This window comes from Dicentrarchus labrax, unplaced genomic scaffold (assembly GCF_905237075.1).
Source record: "Dicentrarchus labrax unplaced genomic scaffold, dlabrax2021, whole genome shotgun sequence".
NCBI classification, from domain to species: Eukaryota; Metazoa; Chordata; class Actinopteri; family Moronidae; genus Dicentrarchus; species Dicentrarchus labrax.
The window spans coordinates 28665280-28677835 of NW_026136720.1; the positions used below are offsets into that span (position 1 = coordinate 28665280).

The following is a 12556-nucleotide window of genomic DNA, read 5'->3' on the forward strand; positions in this document are numbered from 1 at the left end:
TTAGTTTTCCATAAACTATGACGTTATATTCATCCTCGCTTACTTTATGCTAATCTGAAAATATATAAGTGTCACTCATTGTCAAGTTTTTAAAATATTCTTTTAATGCATTTATTTAGTTCGTTTAAAGTCACAGCGTCCATTAACATACATATCTGTAAATGTGCCAGTTTAGCCATCCTGGCTTCTTTTCAGCTACAGTCCCTGAGCATGTGTAATATTCAGCACAAAAGACACAAACATGAAACAGGAACAGCAATACTGTGTATATTGCAAAGCACAGTTCATAAAAAGACATAAACTACTCAAAAACAAAGATAACAATACATAAAACATATAAAAAAGCAGGCTTCAGGTTATTTGAATAAGTTATGGAGTAAAGATACACAGTTGATTGTCTTTTAATCCTGATTACCATTGAGATGAATTGATTTTAAATGAGTGATACAGTATGTGTTACTGATAAGTGCTGGCAGACTGTCCATGTGTGAGCTGCTCTCATTGAAAAAGCTGACTGTCTGAAGGCAGTACTCCTCATAGGCATTATATAGTCCCCTGTGCCATAGACCTGTCTATCATCAGTTGATTTCTGCTTTATAACAGCACTAAGGGGGGAGGGGCCAAACTATGCTTAATCTTATAGACAGTAAGACAAGCATCTGTAGATTCAATATGATTGTCCCAGTTCAGAAAGTTCAGATTTCTTAGGGAGTAACAATGGTAATGGGTGTTTGGCTTCCTGAACTAAGTATTTGTTACCATTTTAATTTGTTTTAAATGCAAGGTTAGAATCAATTGCCACACCAAGGTCTTTACAATGAAATACCACTGTTTCTAATGAAAGTTTATTTTATAAAACATTTATTTAAGCATCTATGTGTGAGTTTACAATGTGCTTTAGAGGTTGGCATTAAACCAGAACAAGGGAAATATCCTTGGAAATTGCAACAGGAAACACCATTCAAAAGGAAATAGCTGAAAAATAATACATAAATACAATAAATACATTTTAAAAAATCTGATTAAAAACATCCAATATCAACAACAATGCAAGATAAAAGTGGACAAAATAGATGAAGAGAAGTTAATGAAAAGGTGACTTTAAAGTATTGAATTAGCAGCTGAAGTTCCTCAGGTAGGTTCACAGCCCAGGAGCCATGCTAAAAAAACGTGTTTAGACTACAGTCCAGACTGTAATGAGAAGATGCTTTAATAAAACAATGCTTATTGTAAAAGTCATATACCGTTTGTTGTAACTGACATATCTGTGACATACTGCAACTATTCAGATGCTTTGTGGACTGCCGATATTTGTTTTTCATGCTGTGACCATTGCTTGACTTTTCACTGACCATACCAGAAATTATGTTTTATTTCTAACCACTGACTTCTATGCTCTGCGTGACATAAACATGGCTTTGTATGCACAAATTGACGTGCCAATTCAAAATTCGCAGCTGAACACTTTAAGAAATAAGAGTAGACATTGAACATCTCACAAGCTTGTCTGTGGCTGGTAGTGTTTAACAATTATTTGTCAGGATTCAGAAAGGTGTCACGAGTTCCTGATTAATTATGTCCAATAGATAATATTGTGTTATATGATGGGTGTCACAAAATATCCCCGAACTTTTCAGTAGCAATGTAGCCATGTAAACAGTTTTGTGTGCTGAGGTTTTATATTATTTGCCTTTAAAATGTCTGCTGCCACCTAAATATGATGAAGGTAAGAGGAATTCTGCTGATGGTGATATAAACACTGCCACCCAGTATGCTGTCAAATTTAAGTCATTTATTTAAATTAATAAAAAAAAAAAAAACAATAATGATCTGTTATGGCCACATTTTGACTAAGTGATAGGCTTCATGATGGGTTCAATGAATAAAGATCTGAAAAAAAAAAATGTCTGAAGACAGTCAATACGACTGTGCCACAACAATGTAATGTGTTTAAGTGCAGATATCTTCACGTGGGGGCTTTTCCAAGCAAATATTTATATGTGTGAATGTTTGTGATTAAATCAGCATGTATTTCTGTCACCCAATGAACACCCCATGAATATTTCTCTAGACCCACTTGTTCTGTAGAAAATACTGTCAGTGAAAATCAGTTATTAGCAATAGCATCATGCTAAGTTGTTTAAAGCTGCTTACTGCAGTTTAAATGTCCAACTCTGGTTAAATCTGTAGCATAAATGGCTGGGGCACATGATAAGTTGTGAGAGAGTAGAATATATTTACCATTCATATTTGTGGCTCATAGATTCAGAGCTTTACCAGACAAATGAGTTTCAGCTGAAGTTAGACCTTGACCAGCAAGTCACCAGCCCAAATCCTTGGCAAACTGTAGGTGAAGGACATGAAACTATGCCACTCTCCCCTCACTCAACTGATACTGTTAAGGAACAACAACAGGAGAAAGTGATAATGGCACTGGGCAGTTCTCAGTATGAATGATGTGTGTAACATTGTGAGTGTGAAGCAGGATGGTGCAGAGGAACAAACAAGGCTGTTGCTCCCTGGATGAATAACAAGTGGCAGACTTGAACACGGGCCGGCCAGCCGTCAACAGAACTTGAACAGATTCACCAGCATCTTTCTGATTGCTCCCGCATAATTTATTGTAGCGACAGGCTTGACGGTCTGAGAACCAGATCCATCTGGATTTTTAATGTGAACATCTGAGTTTCAGTCCCTGTCATGCGCACTTGGCAGTAGGCAGACAGAAAGCCATGGTGGAGGGCGGCACCAGGATGTCGGTGAAGATGGGCCGGTAGCCTGCAGGCAGAGGGGGGGCGCTCTGCTCCAGCAAGTCCAGTACAGCCCCTCTGATGTCCCTAGAGACATCACCACGGATGTCCAGCAGCACAGACACATGCTCTTCACTGAGAGTACAGAAAGACATGTATCAGGTATACCAGTGTACCAGGTTTAATCCCTGGACTGGTCATAAAAAACCCAAAATATTTGTATAGCGTTTTCTTTTTATGACCGACACATATTTCACTATAAGCATCAAGCTTGATATTAATGCGATGTGGTAATTTAACAACTACTCTACTATTAGCAGGTGGTCAGGTTACCTGATGTCAGGGTATTTGGCTGCGAGTCCAGAGACTTCCAGAGTAAGCATGCCAGGGTCTTTCAGTCGGATGAAGTCAGCCAGGACAGGTAGTAAGGCCAAAGGATTCACCTCTGGTGCTGACCCTTCCCCCTCCTGCAGACACATGAGTTTGACTGATATTCAGACACAGATGTTAAATCTCTAATTATTCACTGTTCAAGCCCAGTATCTTATTCATGGAAAAGCCGTTCAAACAGCTTTCACACCATCATGGGACACTGGAATACTGGATGTTAGTACTACTACTGCTATGACTTCTGATACTACAGTAGCATCAAGTTATTCATTATTAGTATATACTAATGTGTAATGTAGTCATCATTTTGCCATTAAATCAGTTTTTTAGGATTGATGTGACTGTAGAACACCATGATACTGCCTAGTGTTGTGTGTCAGGTCCTCCTCACCAGGCAGTGGAGGATTTCTCTAAACTGTTGGTCATCCTGGATCATCTGCTGGGCCAGCTGCTTCCTCTCCTCTGCACTGCGACACACCAGTCTCTTCTGCATCAGAGCCCGGACGTACTCCACCACCATCAGCCACTGGGCCTCCTCCTGCAGACGCTGTACACACAAAAACAAGGTTTGACTGATTAGATTTTGACTGTGGATATGACCTAAGCTCAGAAGCATGGAAAAGAGATTCAACACAAAGGGTTAGGGTTAGAGAATAATTAAACTTCCAGACAGAAACAGAGCAAAGCTGTGACCTGTCGGCAGGGAGGCCGAACACGGCTGTACAGCTCCAGGTGACGCTCAAGGACACAGCAGAGTTTAGGGGTGGGGTCTCCCTGGACCAGCCAGGGTCGGGTCAGCAGGCCTGGGAGGAAAGGCTGAAGGTCCAGCAGGAGCTTATCCATCACCAGGCGACACGCCCGTCTCACTGCCCGGTCCAGAGCTGCCAGAGGGTTGGGAGGAGTCCGAGAGAACTGTCCCGCCGACCGAGATGACTGCTGCTGCTGCAGGCTCTCTGTGGACTTCCTGCATCAGACACAGGGAACACAGTGGATCCTATTTAGGCTGGTGTTTGTTTTTTATTGGCTTTTATTCAGCTAAAAATTGTAATGTGAGAACCACTACATAGACAGCACCATCTCGATCAGGCAGGCCATTTAAGCTGTTATGTTGGAGGTACTTAATGAGAGAGGGGATACACTATTATATACTGACTCTCTACATCTTAATGTCCACTGGCAATAAAATCTATACACTGAAATCTCCCATTCATTTATGAGAGGCACAGTATGATTTTCTGGCTCTCTGTTATTTACAGTCTAAATTGTCTCTTTTTAAGGAGCAAGTTACCACAGACATTACCACAATGCGTGTGATGCTTGCCAACATTATATTAACCTATTCCCAACATCTGTGTAATAAAGCTTTGACGCTTTCAGTGGCCATTCAACACCACTCTGCCGTTATCTCACTTGAGGATGATGCAGTTGCTGATGGAGGCCAACAGATAGTGGAGGTAGAACTTGTTTTTGTTGTTGCTCGGATCTCTGCGATGCTCCTTCCCAAATTCCACCAGAGCTTCCCGAAACCTGTGAAGTGAAAGAGTTGGGGTGAGAGTGAGGACTGTACGATACATACTGGGAATAAAATGGCCGACAGACAGCCACAAGCGCAACTTGTATGAACACACACCTGTTCAGAAGATTCTCCATCTCATACAGTCCCATCTGTATAGTCTGATCTCGTAGGGATTCTCCGATCATCAGAGCCACCCGGGCATTCTCCTCCAGCATCTACCACAGTCCCACAAACAAACATAACAAATACACTCAAAACACGCAGTGTTTCAATGGAGTGTAGACATTTGTATACTCTTTTAGTCACCAACTACAACCCTAAAGCACTCTAGCACACACTGGAGGTCATGTTCTGAATCTAAACGCCCAGACATTGAATACTGTGTTTCCCTGAGTTATCTGTAGGAGGGTAAAGAGCTGGTCCAGCTCCAGAAGCAGGACAGAATGTACAATGGTCCTGCTGCATATGTGTGTATTTGTGAGATGAATCACACTGATGTAGGAGGAGATGTGTACTTGGTGTTAATAGTGGCTGTCATAAGAGGTTGATGAGGTTCATTAAAGGCAGTTTAAAAGTGTACGTTGCTTTGAGCTTTGTATTGTGTGTGTGTGTTGCTGTATTACTGTATATTTGTACAGCATGTGTACCTGTGTGATGATGGTGGGCAGGCTGGTTTGGTAGAAACCTTCATGGTCTGTGTCTGGCTCCTGGTCTCTCTGCCAGTCTTGCAGCTCCACCTGTAGAGCTTTGTGCATCCACTCTGATACACTCTTCTATAACAGCGACAACATAGACACACACGTTGAACGTAGTCAGTATATACCCATAGACCGGTACCATCCTGTTCCTCTTTCAATATACACTTATTTTCTAATTAAAATGACCCTGTTTCTTTCTTTTAAATGCCTCTTTTCACCAGGATATATGTTACAATTTGTATCTTTAAAAAACAACTCTTGTGGTCCACTCACCCGAACACTCTGCACATATTTGTTCTGCAGCTGATCCAGTCCCTCTGTGGAGATGAGAGGTCCTAGTTCTTGTTTCTCCATCTCAGCCACCAGCTCTGGGTGACCCATCATGTCTGGGCTGCCAAATGGAGACTGTCAGACTCTGAGCTTTTGGTCGTTAACAGTATCCAACACTGGCATTCCAAACAAGCTCTACCTTTTTTTTTATGTGAATGTTTAATAAAGAAAAATCATTGTAAGGCTCCATTAATTAATGTTTTACTTGTGGTGAAGGTGATGGGAGTCTGTGTGACTCTTTATAGCTAAACAATAGCCTGGAGGGGTAGAGGCCACAGACATGTTTTATCTTCTTCCTTCTTCTTGTTAATCATCTTGCAACACCTTTGAGATCCCAGCACCCAGGTTGGGAACCACGGACTTAGACTATAATAACCCAAAACTAGTGCTTAATACCTAAAACTAGCCCTGAACAACTTTGGAAACTGAAATTTACATGGTAGCTGTGATAGATCACATTGTTTGGATTTATTTTTGTTTCTACCTCATTAGATGGTAAATAAAGGAGAGGTAGGAAATATGGGAGAGAACATGTGCATTAAAGGTAATCAACTACATTTGACATGAAATGCACAGTAAGTCTTCTCCTACTGAATCAAAGTGTTCATGTTGAACTATTAGATCAGTTCTCTTGCAAAAGGATGTCCATTCGCAAAAACTGGGAGTTAATTTGCTTAAATGTGTTCAATATCCTCCCTTTCTCAAGTTACCTCAAATCCAAACTTACATGACATTACTATTAATAATATAATCAAAGCAAATAGTTTGTGTTTAAACGGTGTTTAATGTTAACATGGGATGTTATATTCCTTATACATAAATACAATATTGAATGAAAGATGTATAGCTTTTATTCAGGATTTCTTTTCTGACTGTCACCAGAAGGGAAATTAATAAAAGTATTTTAAATTACATTACATAAACTGGTTTAAAGGACAAAGAGCCACACACAGAAGCTGTGCCGTCATGGACCTCACCTGTTGTAGATGTGCAGCACCCAGTTGAGCACAGCAAAGATTTCACCACTCTCCAGGTCCCAGCTGCTAACCTAGGCCACAAGTATCACTTACATGTGTATAGTCCCCAGCTGATTAGAATTATTATTCATCTACAAACTCCAGTAGGTGGTTGCCATAGAGAAAATAACTGCTAATTGGAAATATAATTAGTACAGTCCATTAAAAAGTCTCGCTTTTACTATACTATATCTAAACCAGGATTGTGCATAGCAGAACATGATGATGAAATAATAAACTCTGTAACTGGTTAGAGAGGCTTGTAGTCCACATAGTGAGAATTTAAAGCTGTACAAGGTGCAGCATTGGTTTATTTCTCTCACATCACTGACCTGTGCCAGGTGAGCATGTAAACAGTGGTGGCTGGCCCTCAGGTAGGCTCCTGTCAGATGGTAGTGTGGTGGGACACAGTGCTCCAGCAAGTGCCGTACGGTGGCCAGGTCGGCCATGATACCGTGCTGGAGAGCAGAGAGGTGGCCTGCCAGACCCGGCCCACGCGTGTGCAGGTAGGAAACACTGCGAAACCGCGCAGAAACCGCCTCCTCTAGTACCTGACAGAAAGGACGGGTGAGACAGGGCGGACTTTACAGTTAGAAATGTAAAAGAAGAAACCTGGTGAAAGGTGTAAAAGTGTTATGTTTGTTCTGACCTGGAAGAAGCATGCTCTCCAGCAGCGAGGCCGTCCTGGGGGCAGGGGTCTGGTGTTGCCTCGGGTCCCCCCTCTCTCCTCCAGTAAAGCTCGGTCCAGGGCCTCCTCTCGCTCCACTATCCTCACCGCTGATACAAATGGTGTGGGGTTTTGTCGGGCCAGAGCCAGAGCACTGCTCACCACCGCCCAAAGCTCCTTACCTGAAGTGAAGAGACTGTCAGTGGACAGAAAGTAACACACTGCTGTAGCTGGTGAACATAGTGGAACATTCAGCAGCTACAGAGATATCAGAGATAATTTCCTCAGGAGTTGGAGAAACACTTTGAGATTGACATGAATGATAATGTTACTAAAGTTAATATATATCAGTACTGTTGTGTTGTGAACTTGTTCCACTGCCCCCAAGTGGCTGAGAAACCGAAGACCTGTTATATGTGATGATCATTTAGTATAATTCAGTACAGTGACTTAAAAATAATATCTCTTTAATATCATTATGATTCCTCTGTTTTGTCCTCAGTGGGGCCAGGTAGAGTATATAATCCAGTACAGTCAGTTCCAGATACTTTTTTTAGTATCTTACTTTTAAAGGTTATATACTGTATATCTGAGAACATTAATATAACAGCAAACAATTATTTGCCATGTAAAGATATAGTCATGGAGTCATGGTGTCTTGAGCAGAGAATGACACACTCTCTCTGCTTGTGTTGCTATCACAGCCTCTCTGTGGTTTGTTTCCATAGCCGGTCTGGCCGCATGTGCATGTAAGTCCATCTGTGCACAACTACATAGAGCAACTGAAACTGCTGTTTTTCCTCATCTACGTTGGATTTTTACAAGTCTGATTGCAGTCTAGATATTTCTCATCCCTTAGAAAGTCTGCTGATGCAAAAAAGATATTGCCATAGTTTATTCTTATATGTACAATCATGCACATCATCACCATCATCTGCTTTGCAAATGACACAAAACAAGATTATTGGTATTTTTATATCTGTATCTACGTATACAGAAATATAGGGAACTAAGTTACAATAGTCACAAAAACAGTTGCCATATATGGTATGCTTGCTCATGAATTAAACTGACGTTACTGAATAAACTGTGGAGCTGTCAACCCCCATGTCTATAAGACTCCTTACCGAGGGCGTCCACCAACTGCCCGACACCAGAGAAATATTTGGCCACCAGCTCCTGGTCCTCTGCGCTGAGTGAACTTCCTGCTGCCCCGTGGAGCTGCCAGAGGATGTCGTCCTGCCAGTGCTCCAGATCCATCAGCCGGGCGTGGGCCTCTAGGAGCCGCCGGGACTCCACCAGACGCTCAGTCTCCAACACCATGCTACGCACTGAAAGGGACAAGAAAGGGAGGGGGGACTTTAATTCCTCAAACTGCCAACAATTTATGTAATAACCTCTTGCAGCCACTTGAGGCTATAAGCAAGAGGTTATTAGTTTCCAGCAAAAAAGTTCTGTATTGTACCATAAAATAATTGTGGAAGGTGTGGTGTGTTTTCCCCACAAGACAGATGTGACAGATTTCTCCCCTTGTACGACACATACAAAATGTAGAACTAATTTTTGTAAATTATAAAGGAATTGACTGTGAATGAATGATTTGAGGCCTGTGTGTCCATCTCACCGGAGTAAAGTCGTGGCAGGTTGCTGACGGCAGCGAGGAGCTGACGGTGGTTGACCGACACTTCTCTCAGCCTCTCCAGGGACTTCACTCCCTCTGTGTTTTGATTGGACTCCAGTCCTGATTTCTTTAAAGCGTGTGACACCTCCTTCAGCTCGGCCCTGGCCTCCCGCAGCTGCTCCAGACCCCAGCCTACCCCCTCCAGATACGACTGCACCATGGACTGGAAGGAAAGCACAGTTGTTACTATTGATTCCCATTGATGACTAATAGCAACAATTTCCTCTTAAGTGCACCATTTAGGAGACCATTCAATAAACTGAGATCATATTGTGTAAGCATGTGTGTTACCTTGAGTCTGGTGTGTATGGAGGCGGTCCTCTGGCTCTCTCGCTTCTTGTACTGGCTCAGGCGCTCCAGATTCTCAGGTCGACAGAAAACACCTGACGCCCACTTCAGGGCAGCACCACGGGCCAAACACTCGGCCCTCTCCACCTCTGGCCACACGTCAGCCACTGGCACCGTGTCTGACGGTAAAAATCAAAGTCTGTTTTGGGCAGTACTCCTTCAGATGTGAAGTTGTGTAAAGCCTTTTGTGGCTCTACAAGGAGCTACGCAAAGTCTGACCCAAGTGATGTCATTTGAGTCAGCATTTTTGATAAAGCTGAATACTACAAGTTTGAAAATTTAGCTTACCAGACCTCTGTACCCCGCTGCATTACTACTAGCATACATGACACACCTAAATCTCTGACCAAACTGACAGTGGTTGCATTGCTTTGTGGGTAACGTAGGCACCAGGTTTTGACAAGGAGGGACAGTGACAATATTTTTTGTGCATACATTTTTTTAAACTGCCCATGGTGCAATGCTAAAATGTAATTGTAAAGTACTTTTCACAGCTCATTCTAAGGTAACAAAACTATTAATTCCAGATGATTATAGAGTAATGAAAACATAGCTATGAATATTATATTCCACTTCTGACAAAAGATCCTCCTAAATGTTACACACTGGACCTTTAAAGCCCTAATATGTAGAATGTGCTTAATGTAATAGAAAGATGGCATTTATTTTTGTGTCTTTTTTGATACTACCACAACTACTACTAGGAGGGAAAATTATAAAACTTGGCGTGGCCTGAATAAATAAAATATCAGCCATATTTTGCTATGTTGGTCAGAAAGTTAGCCGAGTTAACCATTAACATTCACATTCATTTCCCTCCCTTAATTACCAAATCTTACATAATGTTGCCCCAACTAAACTGATCAAGAGACAGGATACCTACTGGGATCTGGTTGGCTCAACCCAGTTTTCTGAGGGCAACGCTTTATCGTATTTGATCAAAATTGGCCAGGCTTGGTCTCAAGTGGATGAGTACATTTAAAAAGTCATCTCAGACTGAACAGCCAGAGGAAGAGGAAATTGACTTTTCCAACTGGGGGACATCCTTCCCTGTGACAGAAAACCTAGAATTATCTGCCAAATGAGGTTTAACTCACCAGTGTGATTATTTCTGTCACCACAATAGCTCTGTTTCCAAGAAATGTTTGGAGAAATAAAATCCAGTGTGCTGTGATAAAGTTGGTTCTCAGATGGGACGTTTTCCATCAAGAAGGATTGTGTATTGCATTATTTAATGTTGCTTAAGAAAAGCACACCCTGATTTTGTTACAATATTGTCCCCAAATGTCCTCCCAGCTCTCCCATACGTTCACCCTTCACTGCCAAGCTCCCAACCATATCACCCATAGAAAGAGGCAATTTTGAGCATGCTAAGCAGCAGCATTATTGATGTTTAGGGAATGGGATATGCTGCACAGTCTGAGTCAAACATTTCTCTGCACCAAATTGGAGAGGTTCTTTTTATAGCAGAGAGAAGTGAGGCTCTGCTGTCAGTCGACCAGTCAGGTGAGCAGGATATCATTTCTCATCTGTTAGTCAGCTAGACAGGCAGCCCACAGAGTCACATGACAATGCTTCCATTTGAATTACACATCTTAATTGGGCTTAATTGAATAATGTACTGGTTAGTGACTCAGCAGAGAGTAATGTGCTGTGCTTGGTCACTAGCACTGAGCATTCTTTCTGTGACTTTAGGGTTGAAAGCTTAGTTGATTGTGTTAAAATAACATTCATAGGTTAGGCATGTATCGCTCTAAAAGTTCAGGTTTTGTCAGCGAGAGGTCCCAGTAAGTATAGTCATTCAGAACTCTGTGTGTGTGTGTGTGTGAGAGAAGATGTTTGGACGTCTCAGTTACACAAACAGGGCTGTCTCTGTCTCAGAGGAGGTCATGGGACACTATCTCCTAGCAAGACTAAATCTGAGCACTGAAATGTCATCATCAGCAACTCTGCAAAACAATAAACCATAGAGCTCACATTCAGGAAAGTGATGAGTACCATGTAAGCTGGTGCTGCAACAGCACAGGTCAAAAAACACAACTGCACAGAGGACAATACAGGAGTTACTCTGTGCTGAGCGTGCTGCTGTAATGGCACGTTGGTATGGAAACCAGCAGACTCTCCGGTCATGATGGTACATGCTGTAGAATCACACACCTATCCCTATACATAATATTCTGTACAGTTTTTAATGAGTGTGTTTGTTTGTTTTTTCTGTCTCTGCAACTTTATGGGACTGCAATGCTTAAATACTAGACTGCCCCTTTAAATGTGGCTATTCTCTTTCAAATAAATGAATCAATAATGCACAGCTTTCTTCATTTTTGTAAGGGTGTAAAAGTACTTGAAATTGCTGACGTTCATTCTCGACCTCAGAACCTGCAAGGTTCATCTGCAGATAGTTTGCTTACTTGCCATGGAACTGTAGTTCTCATTTTTATTTTTTGTAAAATCCTTTTGCAAATCCTTAAAGTGTACATGAAAATGTAAATCTACAATTCCATGACAACTGGTCTGCTGATGAAGATCATGGGGTATAGTTTAAAGCTCCAGAGCAACTACTAAATGGACCCTGTGGGGAAACTGTTTTATCAGCTATCTGAAATTACCTTTGGACCTGACACCACTCTGACCTAATACTGGAATGGTTTACATGGAAGAGTTCATATATTTCTCTCATAGACAAGCATGCACAGCTTTGTTTTGTCTCTAGCTATTGAGAGACTTTAGAAGAAGTGGGTGTTGGCCTTTTAGCAGTGTTATCCACAGTTGTGTGTGTGTGTGTGTGTGTGTGTGTGTGTTCCCTCACCTTCTGGTTTGTCACCACCATTCTTCTGATCCCCCGCTGACATTGAAGTTCAGTTTTCAGCCGCCTGTCCACCCGGCGAGTCTCCTTTTCCCCGAGGGCTGGCACTGAGGGTGCCCAGGGTGCAGCGCTGGCAGAGGAAGGTGAAGACAGACAGAGAAGAAGGAAAAGGAGAAGGAGAAGAAAGGGTGGAGGAGAGAGGGCACATATCCATTCTACTGACGGCTTTCCTCTTCTCCCTCACACACACTCTCTCTCCCAGACACATCCTCTGCTGAGAGGCCGGCAGGAAAGGGAGGGAGGGGAGGGAAAAGAATAATGCTGGAGGGTGGGGAGGAGGGAGGGTGAAGGGGA

At 42.2% G+C, this 12556-nt stretch overlaps 1 protein-coding gene across 1 annotated transcript; it reads right to left on the reverse strand.

The window, feature by feature from the left end:
- Positions 1-78: 78 nt before the first annotated feature.
- exoc3l1 (exocyst complex component 3-like 1) lies at positions 79-12502 on the reverse strand. Its single transcript, XM_051383187.1, has 15 exons — positions 12206-12502; positions 9340-9515; positions 8992-9211; positions 8495-8698; positions 7350-7549; positions 7033-7251; positions 6662-6732; positions 5628-5745; positions 5304-5429; positions 4771-4871; positions 4551-4667; positions 3834-4104; positions 3532-3687; positions 3084-3217; positions 79-2885 (listed from the first exon to the last, which is right to left on the reverse strand). Exons 1-15 carry the CDS (start codon positions 12246-12248, stop codon positions 2699-2701), a joined length of 2343 nt encoding a protein of 780 aa, XP_051239147.1. The 5' UTR covers positions 12249-12502; the 3' UTR covers positions 79-2698.
- Positions 12503-12556: the final 54 nt, after the last annotated feature.